The sequence below is a fragment of the Cricetulus griseus genome (genome assembly GCF_003668045.3).
Source record: "Cricetulus griseus strain 17A/GY chromosome 1 unlocalized genomic scaffold, alternate assembly CriGri-PICRH-1.0 chr1_0, whole genome shotgun sequence".
Classification (NCBI taxonomy): Eukaryota; Metazoa; Chordata; class Mammalia; order Rodentia; family Cricetidae; genus Cricetulus; species Cricetulus griseus.
The window spans coordinates 147,981,341-147,994,305 of NW_023276806.1; the positions used below are offsets into that span (position 1 = coordinate 147,981,341).

General features: G+C 34.9%; 1 protein-coding gene across 1 annotated transcript in view; it reads left to right on the forward strand.

Annotated features, from left to right (window-relative positions):
- Positions 1-12,965, forward strand: part of Acss3 (acyl-CoA synthetase short chain family member 3) — a 184,821-nt gene that overhangs the window by 61,900 nt on the left and 109,956 nt on the right. Inside the window, exon 3 of the mRNA XM_035451839.1 lies at positions 12,772-12,960. Coding sequence (XP_035307730.1) covers positions 12,772-12,960 — 189 coding nt within the window. The remainder of the gene's footprint in view (positions 1-12,771; positions 12,961-12,965) is intronic.

Below are 12,965 nucleotides of genomic sequence, written 5' to 3' on the forward strand. Positions count from 1 at the left end.
TTATTATTTTTGTTCTTTATCTCTCATATGTGTCTATATCTATGATAGATACAACATCACAGGCATATAATATCCATGGTTTTATTAATCAAAAGCTTTTCTAAGAATTTATCCAATCCTTTGGGGGAAGAAATCTCTTAAATGTTGTTGTCTGAAGGCCAAGCTGCTAAAATTTTAGTACTCAATTTTTCTTTGTATTTGGTCTTGAACCTTCACTCATGCTTAAACAGCCACGAGACATTCTTGATGTCATGCCTTCAACACCATGCTCTCAAACAGTAAGCCTGAAGCAATCTTTTCTCCTTCGTAAAAACAAAATACTCTAATAGAGTGGTTTAGTTTCTTTTAATTTGACCCACCCCAATTCCAGAAATCTTACTCTATCTCCATCCTGTTCCTGATGCTGTCATTTATGTCACTGGATCTGCAGTGAAAGCACTTATATCCACACACTACAAAAAGTGGGAAAACATATAAACAGACACAGCAATATCATAGATGGCTTTCCTAGATCTACTATTTGACTGTTACCTACAAGGGAAACTGGGGAATAGTGTAGTCAGGTGGGTTAGGTGGGCAGTTACAAGTGTCAACTGCAGAGAATTATTTCATTCATAAACTAAAGATCTTAATTTTAAATAATTATAGTCTATTAACATCAATAATTAATGAGTCTAAAGTGAGTGGGAACTGACTATAGAGTATCACATAGTATCGTATCATAGGGTATTTGTTTAGAAGTAAGCAATACATTCTGAGATATAGTGCATTTTGATTGTATATCATTAATTACATTAGGTAAAGAGGTTATAAGCTAGATTTATTATATTTCTTTAATTCCAGGATTTCATTGTTTTTCTGGTGAGAATGACATAAAAACAATTGACTATATTGTTGCTGGATGTTGCTGGAACAAAGCCTTATGTAGTAAAGCGTTAATAAGTCATTATCATGAAGAAACAACTGAAGTTTAGCAGCCTCCCCCCATGAGACATATATTATTTGATCCATGAAAGGCAGATAGAAATATGAGTGGCTCCACTGGAAGATTGTGTCCAGAGGTTGTGAAGATCTTGCCAAGACTTTCCTTTGCCTTATTTAACCATGATAGTACATACTCTGAAGCTAAAACTGTCCTCACTGGTGGTGGTTCTAGACCTATGCTCATGATGAATTTAATGTTAGAGAATAACATTAGAGAATAAAGAAGAAGATAGGCAGATGTTAATGTTAAAAAATACAAAAGAAACAATACTTTGATTATCAGAACTAGGGAGAGTTAGGAATAATTATTCCTTTGTCTGTTGATTAGCACATGTACATGCTCTACACTCAGCAATCGTACAGCTGAACACCTCAACAACTCAAAATCTGACCTTTAATTATTAACATGGAAATTATAAAATCTTTTTACCTGACGTAAATGTCATAAGAAGTAGATGATAAAACTCATTAAAATATATTGAGCAACACTGAGTGGCTAAAGTGATGGAAGTAAAGCTGTATTCTGAGTATATGAAACAATATTTTTTCATGAGCCTTTTTTAATTAGATAAAATAACACTATGGAGATGATGTTATTAAAATTATGTAAATTAATTCCACTTGAATCATTTATCACTTTTTATGTTCATATTTATGTACTTTGTAGAAATGTATCACAAAGTAAAATAAATTTGAATGAGGAAATGGAAAGTCATAGTAAATTGAATTATTGTCAAGATTATAGATCAGGGGAAATTGATGTCTTGTTTTTTTCATGTCATACATGATAATTCAAAGCTATCCAATTTTATTGTATGTATGGGAATGTATTGTATGTATGTATGTATTTATGGTTTGTATGGGAAATTTAGTATGTCAAATATTTATGGCAAGTTATTATATCAACTTTGTTTATTAGTTACTATTTTGTGTTTTATATCTGCACTTTCTTCAACTCTACATAGAGTCTTTGGTTGATTGATACAAATGTTATTGGGTGTCAGTTAAGAGGCCTGGGCAACCTATAGGACTTCTTATAGTGGAACAGTATTTATCCCTAGTTTATGAATGGATTTTGGGAGCCCATTCCCCATAGAGGAATACTCTCTCAGCCTAGACACACGGGGGAGGACCTAGGCCCTGCCACAAATGATGTGCAGACTTTGATGATTCCCCCATGGAAGGTCTCACCATCCCTGGAGAGCAGAAGGGGATAGGATGGGGGGCGGTGTGAGGGGCATGGGAGGAGGAGAGGGAACTGGGGTAAAAAGAAAAAAGAAAACATTTGACTACTGAGGTGATTTCCTTTGCTATTCTATCCCTTATTCCATTCTGCTAGTTTTCTAAAAATATTTCACATGCATTGATTGCCATTTAGGATGTACCAAGAAACAAAACCATGAATGTTAATAGGGTCATAGTCCAGTGCTGCAAAATGGGCTTGATGTGCTCAGAGCAATTGTCATGTTGTGGAAGTGCTGGTTTAATTAAATCATCAGTGCAGAATTGACCTAAACAAGCATGGTTTCTGATGAGGTCTTTTGTTTGTTTTATGCCAACCTTTCTTTAAAAGACAGGAGGAAAAAAATAACAAAAATTAATCTTTTAATTGATAATTTTATCAATCTTTTTCCTTCAAAATTATGACACACACATTTTATAAAATAAAAATTGTGCATTATTTAGGTATTGACTAGTTCATTTTAATATACAGTTAATTACTATAGTCTATATATTCTCTTTCTACACACACACACACACACACACACAAATCAAAATGATATATAGTGTTGTAATTTTTAAAAAGCAGTGTGTGAGAGAAAGATGCCATGTGACAGAGTTCAAGAGGAGAGGTTTTTTTCTTTTTTAAAGTTAGGGAAAAGGATCATAAGATGGGGAATGGGGAGGGGGCAGACACGCCTCCAGGGACAGGAGCAGTGTGAGAGATGAAAGAGAAGCAGAAAGGCAGAGAGGGAGAGAGGGAGAGAAAGGCACATACATACATACATACATACATACATACATACACACACACACACAGAGAGAGAGAGAGAGAGAGAGAGAGAGAGAGAGAGAGAGAGAGAGAGAGAAAGGGAGAGAGAGGAGAAACAGACAGAGGGAGAGAAAGAAAGAAAGAAAGAAAGAAAGAAAGAAAGAAAGAAAGAAAGAAAGAAAGGAGGATGGAAAGTGAGCAGGGCCCTTTTAAAAGGGAGCACAGTGAATGTACACAGGAGGTGCTCTTAGTGGCAGCAGCTGAGAATGTATACTGTCAGAACCCCAATGATAGGCCAGTACAGATGCCTGAAAACTAACAAATAGGATAAAAAATTCTATAAACTATTGAACTACTTGGCTTATTAGAATGTTAATTTAACATGGTGAATAATGTCTTCTTACAACTAAATGACTGAAAAACATGCAGTGATCTTTGGCTTTGGTGACATGCTCTCTTTAAAGTCTCAACTCTTGAATCACATATTGGTGAGTGAGACTGAACATCAATAAAACTTTTGATTACACAATGTTCCATGACATCATCATTGTCTTAATTTACATGATATAATAAAAAAGTAGCACACGGTTAATTTAAATGATTGTACAGATAATCCAAAGTATGATTCAACATTCATTAAAAATTATGATGTTTATGAAAAATGAAAAATCATAAGATTTATTATAGTTAATTGAACTTTGAAAACATTATTGCAGATCCCATTTAGAGAAACTCTAAACTGAACATTTCAGTAGCTCAAGAGTAGAGTGATTTGGCTTCAACTAGCAGTGTAGGTTATTGTATTTAATGGTCTTCGTTAGCCAATGATTGCAAGGTATGCAGAGACACTAGGATGTTTTAAGATAATAACTTACAGAGGGTGGGGAGATGACTCAGTAGGTAAATTGCTCTTTGTATTAGAATGAGAACTTGGGGTGACAGGTTGCACATATAACCCTAGAATTAGGGGATATAGGGAAGAAATAAGAAACTTAGGGATTGCTGGCTAGTCCGCCTAATAAAATAACCAAAAATTTTAATAAACTCCATGTTTAGTGAGGCACTTTGTCTCAAAAAATAAGGTGGAGAGCGATAGAGGTGCCAGATGTGCCCATAGCATTCATGCACGGAAGCAAGTACATGTGTACATACCTGTGCAGAGCACATATGAATAAACTAAATGAGAACTCCCCAGCATGTTGGTCATATACTGCAAGCAGGAGTCCTCAATTGAATGTTTTATTTTATATGTTGCCTCGGACATGGTGTTCTATCATGACAATACAAAAGAAACTAAGACATCATTAAAATTAACTCACAATATAGCCAAAGTGTTATGTGTTAAATGATGAAAAATTATAAGGTCAATAAAGTTACAATACTTATAATTAGGAGGGAAATGCAATGAACACATTTGTATACCCTTGAACTCACAGTTCTAGAAGTGTGATTTCCCTCTAGTATGATTCAACTTATTGGTACATGGATGATGAGAGTAAAGAACTGAAATGATCCATATTTACAGTTCTGTTATGGAGTTAAAAGTCACTCTCTGTCCCCATCCAAGTGATGTGACAATACTGGCAAGAGAGCGGTTGCATGGTTTAACAAATCAACAAAACAACAAAAATTTAGCCCAGTGTGGTGGTTTGAGTGATAATAGTCCCCATAGGTTCATATATTTGAATACTTCATCTCCAGTTGGTGGTATTATTTGGAAGTATTAGGAAGTATGGCTTTTTTTGAGGAGTTATATCATTGGAAGCAAGTTCTAAGACTTAAAGACTCATTCTATTCCTTATGTCACTCTGTGTCTCATGGTTGTGGATCAAGATGTGTGTTCTCAGCTGTTCTTTCATTCTGCCATCACTCAAGCCATAAGTCAAATTAAACACTTTCTTTTATAAGTTGTCTTCATTATGGTATTTTATCATAGCCATGTAAAATAACTCAGATTTAGGGCAATGCAAAGAAAGAAGGGGCCTTGGGTAGTGACCATATATCATGAGTACCACAAAAAAATGTATTTTAAGAGTATTCTGAAAAAAAGAGTATTCTGCCTAAAAATACAAACTGTTTTAAAATATGATGTGGTTGTATTACTTAAGAACATTGGGGGTTAAAAATAAGCACAATAAAAGTTATGAACTCTGATTTCAAATTTTCTTTATGCATTTTCCAATTTTAATCTGTCCCCATAAAAACAAATTCTAGGATTCTGCTACGTCTCAGTTTACAGATTATATCTATAAACATCTTTGTTCATTTTAACTGTGTGATGGTTTAAATGTAATTGGCCCCCATAAGATCATGAGCAGTGTCACTATTAGGAGGTATGGCCTTGTTGGAAGAAGTGTGTCACTGTGGAGGTGGGCTTTAAGGTCTCCTATATGCTCAAGCTATACCCAGTGTCTTAGATCACTTCCTTTTGCCTTTGGGTCAAGATATAGAATTTTCAGCTCCTCTGGCATTATGTCTGCCTAATGATAATAATGCTCTAAACTCTGAAACTATAAGATACAACAGTAAACATTTTCCTTTATACAATTTGCAGTTGTTATTTAACTCTTCACAGCAATAGAAAATCTCACTGAGACAAACTGCATGGCAGAACTGCAGACTTGGATGAGTTCTGTTATTCCCATCTTTACCCAGTGTGTATAATCTTTTTGAAGAAAAATAACAAGTTTATGGAAGGAAGTCAGTCCTTTATATATTCAGACTCCAAAACCTCTGGTTTGGACCTTGATGCTGTCTTTTATTTTATTTTAAACCCACTCTATTAAATTTCACTTCTTCCTTCAAAAACTCTTTTGTATTTTGACCTTCTATCTCAGGCCTTCAAGCCTAATAGGGAAAATTAATTCAAACCTGGGAGCTATGATTGAAACTTTCTGTTATCAAAACTACAGATTTCCTGTCTGCAGAGTTTCCTGTGCCCACACTTTCTGCTTATGCTTTCTTTCTGTTCACAGTTGTTAATTCCTTGAGACCAGGAAGTCAGTCTTTGAGATCTTTCCCATCTATTGTTCTGTTGGACTCTTTCAGTTAGTGCTGGGTCTTTTAAAACCAGGATTAATACACAGGAGTTTGTGCCACAGGCACCTACAATGTATTGTACAGTTCCAACAGTGAGGAGATTATGATTTTTTTTTACCATAGAGGAACTATAAGTGTTTGAGTATTGAGTACTTAGAGGTTTAACCTGACTTTATCAGTCCACAATCTCTGCATGTATTGAAATATGGCATGGAATCTAGTTAGTAAGCACAACTTTCATGCACTTTTATAGCAATTAAAAATTCAAATTTTAAAATAACAAAACAAACAAACCTTTCTGCTACTTCTTTACTAGTTAATTTTGAAATGATGAACTACTTTCTTTTTCCTATTTTTACTGCATACTTCCCTAGAACTCTCTAAAACATGCTACTTCAGATAAAGTAATCACCGTTCTATTATTATTAAAACCAAATATACAGTCAATGTACATCATTTCTATATAGTATCTTACAATCTTGGAAACTCACCTCTCACTTCTGCCTGGCTCCTTTTGTGTTCTTTTTAGCTGCCCTATTCTCTCATGTTGTCTAGAAATGCTTTTCTTCTGTCTGGCCAACTTTAACGTTCCTCTAGGCTTTCTTCTCTTGCCTTTACACATGCTACCCACATGATTACTCCTGCCCCCTTGACTTTCGTTGACACATATGATGTGTGAAAGTTGTTGTATACAACTCTTTCACATCACACAATATCTTTCTCCAAATACTAAGATAATTGATGGATACTGACTGAGTAAGTAACCACACTCAGTATTTCACCTCCACTCAGAAGTAAACGTGCCAAGCCCACGTTCTCCCTCTGCATCCAAACTTTGGTTGTTATCATTTTGCAGAGAGTAACTAAAAATTAAACTTTCCTTCTGTTTCCCTGAATTCATCAATTAACTTTTCCCATGCTCTACGGTGAACATTTCTCATTAATTTTTATTCACAAGTCTCACAAGTATAATTTATGAAATAACCAGTACATTAATAGAATTTGTAAAATTCTTATTTCTAGAGTTAACCTATTGCAATTATATGTTACCTTTAGTGTGGTTTGAGCATACAGTATTTCTTAGGTCCTTATGTTAAGGGCTTGGAGTCCAGTACGGAGTATTGGGAGGTGCTATGGATCGTTAGTCATAAGGCTTAATAGATCATTAGGTCTTTGGAATTGTGCCCCTTGAAGGGTCATTAAACCCTAGTATCTTTCTGTCTCTCTTTAGCTTCTCTACCCCATCCTCCCAGTGTAATGTGCTATCCTGCCAAGATAGCAGAGAAATGGGTCTGAATATTCCTGGACTAAATTCCGGAACTCTGAGCTGAAATGAATCTTTTTATTTGAATGTTTGATTCCTTAGTTATTATTATTATTAGTAATAGTAGATGAAACTGACCAATGCAGCATTGTTCTTAGGACAAGTCTAAATTCAATGGGTTTTAACAAGTTTGCATATTTGGTATATTTTATGACCTTTCTAACCCTCTCATAACTTGATGATGAGGAATTGTCATACCCATTCAGAACTGCTTTGACTTTCTCAAGCAGACAATGCTTATAATGGTGATTAATGGATTTGGCAGAAGTTTTCATGCGAGTAAAGGTGGGAGAGAATCATAGTTCCCCAATTATTGACATCTAGATATCATAGATGACAAAGAAGCTAAAAGACAAAGGAAACTGAGGACCTAACCTTTGCCTGTACTTTTCCTTTCCTTTTTGTTACATGCAGTCATGCTGTGTGTATGGTAGACATCAGTGACCTTTCCCAATTTTTAGACCTTGAACTTCTCTTTAGAGTAGAATTATTTTTTCTGTCATGCTATGACATGTTATGTAAGAGTACTGCTTTAAAGTTAACAAGGAGTTGCTTTCAGGGTGTACTAAATTCTGATGCTGTATATGTAGGTGTCGGCATGTAAATATTAAAAAATGGGAAAATATATTACTTTTCAATGAGCATATAAGCCACAGAAATATAAGACTGAACTAATTTTTTTTGTGAAATATAGTTTGGAATTTACATTAGTGTTGAAAGCACACAGACTATTGAAATTATGCTTATTTAAAGCTTGAATCAAATGAATTGAATACTTCTTTATTACAGTTTACTTGCAAACACATAGATAGAAACTCAAGTGAAGAAAGTGGAAATGAGAAAAATTATTATTATCAGTAATGATATTTACTTCTTCACTGAAAAAAATATTTTACAAGAGGAAACATTACAGTAAAAGTTTCCAACAGCCAGATAACTGTTTTCAATGTAGGATAATATTTTATAAATTTTTCTTCCAAAATTGAACAGTGTCATTCTTAAATATAAAATATTTATTAATTTCTTCTTTAGAAAAGTAACAATAGACTTCACTCTTGAATATATATTGTATGATATTATCATTTAAGAAATTGTTATTTTTTTATTAAAAACATGGAGTTTCCTCCTGATGTAATCTTCTAGAGTATCTTGTTTGCTTCGAAATTATTTCAATGTTAAATATACTAAATTCCCATTATCTTAGAAACCACTTTTCTAGGAGCTTTATGTAATTAAAATACATGAACATGCCTAAAATATGAGATAGCTTTGGCTTAGTTTCAGATTTTAAATAATTTTTAAATAATGAATATTCATAGCTAATTATATGGATACTCAGTTGACACATGGTCAAATGAAAATTATTCATTAAAAATGAATGCTTGGTCATGTACTCCCTTTTGTGTAGGAAAGTAGGAGCAATGATCAATATCTGATATAAAGTAAAACATAAGTATTTTCTGTAATTCTGTATTATACACATCAGTTCATTCGTCCCCATATGTAGTAATGTGTTTCCTCAGATACTATTGTTAACTAGTTGTACTTTTATTATTGATTGGAGAAGGTTTGCAATACATAGTAATTTAAAGTGTACTTTCCTTTTTCTTCTTTTAAGTATAATTTTCTTTGATTAATTCTAAAAATTCAGAGGCTAATTCTAAATTATTTTGTAGAATGAATGCATTAAATATTGTTAAATTGTTATTTGCTTATATATAATAAGTGTAAATTTTTGAGTTTTTACTTTCAAATTGCAATGAAAAAATTTAGTGTGACACTTGATTTTTGGAAATTACTAAAAAACATGTATTATCTGCATGTTGCTCATGTTGAACTTTTTTATTTTTATAATTGTAATTAGACTAATTTTAAATTAGAAACAAGCTTCTTTTACATGTCAATCCCAGTTCCTCCTCCTTCCCCTCCTCCCCTGTCCCTGACCGACCCCTATCCCAACCCCTTTCTGCTCCCCATGAAGGGCAAGTCCTTCCATGTGGGATCTTCAAAGTTCATCACATCATTTGGAGCAGGGCCTACACCCTCCCTTGGGTGTCTAGGCTGAGAGAGTATCCCTCTATGTGGAGTGGGCTCCCAAAGTCCATTTGTGTACTAGGGATAAATACTGATCCACTCCCAGAGGCCTCAGAGATTAACCAGACCTCCAAACTAATATCCTTGCTCAGGGGGTCTGGAACAGTCCTATGTTGGTTTCCCAGCTATCAGTCTGGGGTCCACGAGCAACCCCTTGTTCAGTTCAGCGGTTTCTGTGGGTTTCACCAGCCTGGTCTTGACACCTTTGCTCATCACTCCTCCCTCTCTGCAACTGGATTCCAGAGTTCAGCTCAGTGTTTAGCTGTGGGTGTCTGCTTCTACTTCCATCAGCTACTGAATAAAGGCTCTAGGATGGCATATAAGGTAGTCATCAATCTCATTATTGGGGAAAGGCATTTAAGGTAGCCTCTCCATTATTGCTTAGATTGTTAGTTGGGGTCAACTTTGTAGATCTCTGGATATTTCCCTAGTGCCTGACTTCTCTCTAAACCTATAATGACTCCCTATATGATGTTATTTCTTGTATTGCTGTCCTCTATTCTTCCCCTGACTAACTTCCTGCTCTCTCATGTCCACCTCTCCCCTCGTCTTCTCCCCTTCTCTTTCTCCTAGTTCCCTCTCCCCTCCCCTCATGCTCTCAGTTAGCTCAGGAGATCTTTTCCCTTTCCCCTTCTCCAGAGGATCATGCATGTCTCTCTTAACTTTTAGACCATTTCAAGTAACCTGATATGGAATGAAATGCAACAGAAAGATCAAATGTACTCCATCTAGTGGTCGCAAAGAACTAGTGCAGCTTAAGTTGAGTTGTCAACGCTGAGATTGACAGTTCAGATGCTTTCAGAAGCTAAGCACATACTATAAATATGACATGGCCGCTGCACACAAGACTCGCAGAAACAGCGACAGCATGCAGAAGACTTGCACCACCTCAAGTGAGACAAATTCCCAACATTAAGAACAGAGTCACATGCCCACCAAAGAAGCTATTTTAATTCATAGTTGCTAGGACAGGGAAAATCTGTTTTTTCCAATGGAGTACTTTGTCACTGGGCATATCAAACACACTCCAGGATAGACCTAGTCTCAGGAGTCATTGGCCAACACAAAATATGCACAATCCATGATTTTACGTACTTGCTTTGTTTTTTTAAGAAAGAGAAAGACATGAAGTTAGGTGGGTCAGAAGGAAGCAAACAAGTTAGAGGGAAGGGAAAGACCATGAACAAAATATATTGTATGAAAATTTAAAAAATAATTACAAAAGAACAAATAAACTTTGGTCACTTCATTTCACCACACCGGGACAAAATTCCCTTAACAGGCACACCAGCTCATACTCAAACAAAAGCATATATGAAGGCCTAACAAATTCAATGTTACCTACTTGTTAATATCTGATATGATCCCAAATTAAACTAATTTTGTTGTCATTTTGGCCAATTACTTATCCCTATGAGATCTTAGTTTTAAAAGAAAGGCCTTGAGTCTCTTGATTTCATTGCTTTCAGTGGACAAACCATTTTAAGCATCTTCCTGCCATTTGTCAGTGAGACTGAAATATACAATTCACAGCATCATTCCTAGATTAGCTTTCCCTTGAATAATAATTCATACATTATTCAAATGTTAATGTTAAACTTATACACAGGCATCTTTTTTAGAACTCTACACTAAATGGTTTATTGGGCAAGGTAATGGTATGGCATAGTGATTTCTGTAGGGATTACATGCTGAAATGTTTGGCTCTAACTCCCTAGTGTTTATTTCCATTTCTAAACTTAGTAAGGAATGTAAGTTTGTGATATATTTATATTTCCTTTGTGTATTTTTCTTATAACTTTCTTCTGTGTAGCACTCTGTTATATGGTTTATCGTACTTGGTAAAATAAAATACTAATTTTCTTCCCCATTTCTTTTAACAAAGACCTTAACCTTAGAGAAAAATGGTCAGAATGTTTGAAATTCATCAGAAAAGTGGGGTACAAAGAAGCGAAGAGACCCAGTAATAGCTATGTGGCCAGTTACTTTTCTCATGCCTCCTGTACTCATTTTCTTGAACAATCATTTTCAAAAGGCCAGCCATAATCCTTGTGGTTGCCCACTGGGCCTTACAGGTGCTTTGACAATTAGCACTTCTGGCTCTCTCTGTCTCTAAATAGCATATTCATAGATATCTACTTATTCTCAACTGTCTACAGGTCTTTGCTAAAATGCAACTTCCTTAGGGATGTCTCTCCTGACTATCATTGGCAATTAGATCTACCACTTTCATAGGATTGATAATCTTTGAATAAAACTCATGTACTTATCATTAATTACAGATATTCCTTCTGCTAAAATTAAGTACTAAGAGGGTAGAGATTTCTGTATTATTTGTCTTATTTTATTTACAGATTTGATTAATTACAAAATAGTGAGGTAGACACAGACAGAGATAGAGGCGAGAGGGGGGAGGGAGGGAAGGAGAGGCCAGTAACGCTCCTATTTTGGTAGAAATAATATACTTTTTAAGTATAAGAACAGTTTTAAAGTCATAGAATATTGAACGTATAGTGAAGTCTGGGCACACAACCTGCTGTAATTGGGTGTCGAAAGCTTTCTTACAGCAAATTATATTATGGGTGTGCTTATTATCTGCTTTCCTACATTTTTACTAGAAATTGCAAAAGTATGTGTTAGGAGGAATGACATTTTTTATATTTGACCTCAGAATGTATGGTAAAAGTGAAAAGAGGCTTGTATACTTGCTCCAAAAGGATATTACTCTAATTATTTTGTATAAATATTTAATACAAAATGTATAAAGAAGAGATTGACTTGAGGTATTAAAAAGTACAGAGATATGAGGTTAGTAAACTTCATAGTTTCCTTGGTATTTCATTTACTAGCTGTATGGTGTCTGGTTAACTGTGTGTTACTGCTGAGCCTCAGTTGCCAAGTTTTCTTTCTCAATGTGTTTATTTTCGCAGCTAATCCATCATATATTTAAATTTATAGCTGTTTTGTTTTCCCTTTGCTTAGCAGACTGTTTAATATAAGTTACATAAGGAAAAATCTAGTTTTCTTTTTCAATATGCATTACTAATTATAAATATCAAGTCAGACATGATAAATTGCTTAGTAAATGTGCTGTATGATGAATGATTAAGCAAATGTAAGCCATGGGGTTTATCTGACACAATGGTGGCAAATATTTATATGCAATCATTTAAAGTGAAGAGACACGATTGTCATCATGTCTAAACCATTATCTTCACTATTAAGTACATTCTCCATGCTTCTTTAATTTGCCACAGCGTAGATGGCTGCCTTCTAAATTTACTATCTCAACTTCACATTTAGTGAAATAATAAAGTACTGATGATTTTCACAACAGGTCTCTAAGCTGGCTGGTGTCTTGGTCAAGCAGGGTGTCAAGAAAGGTGACACTGTGGTCATCTATATGCCCATGATCCCACAAGCAATATATACCATGCTGGCATGTGCAAGGATTGGAGCCATCCACAGCCTCATATTTGGAGGATTTGCATCCAAAGAACTAAGTACTCGCATTGATCATGTAAAGGTAAG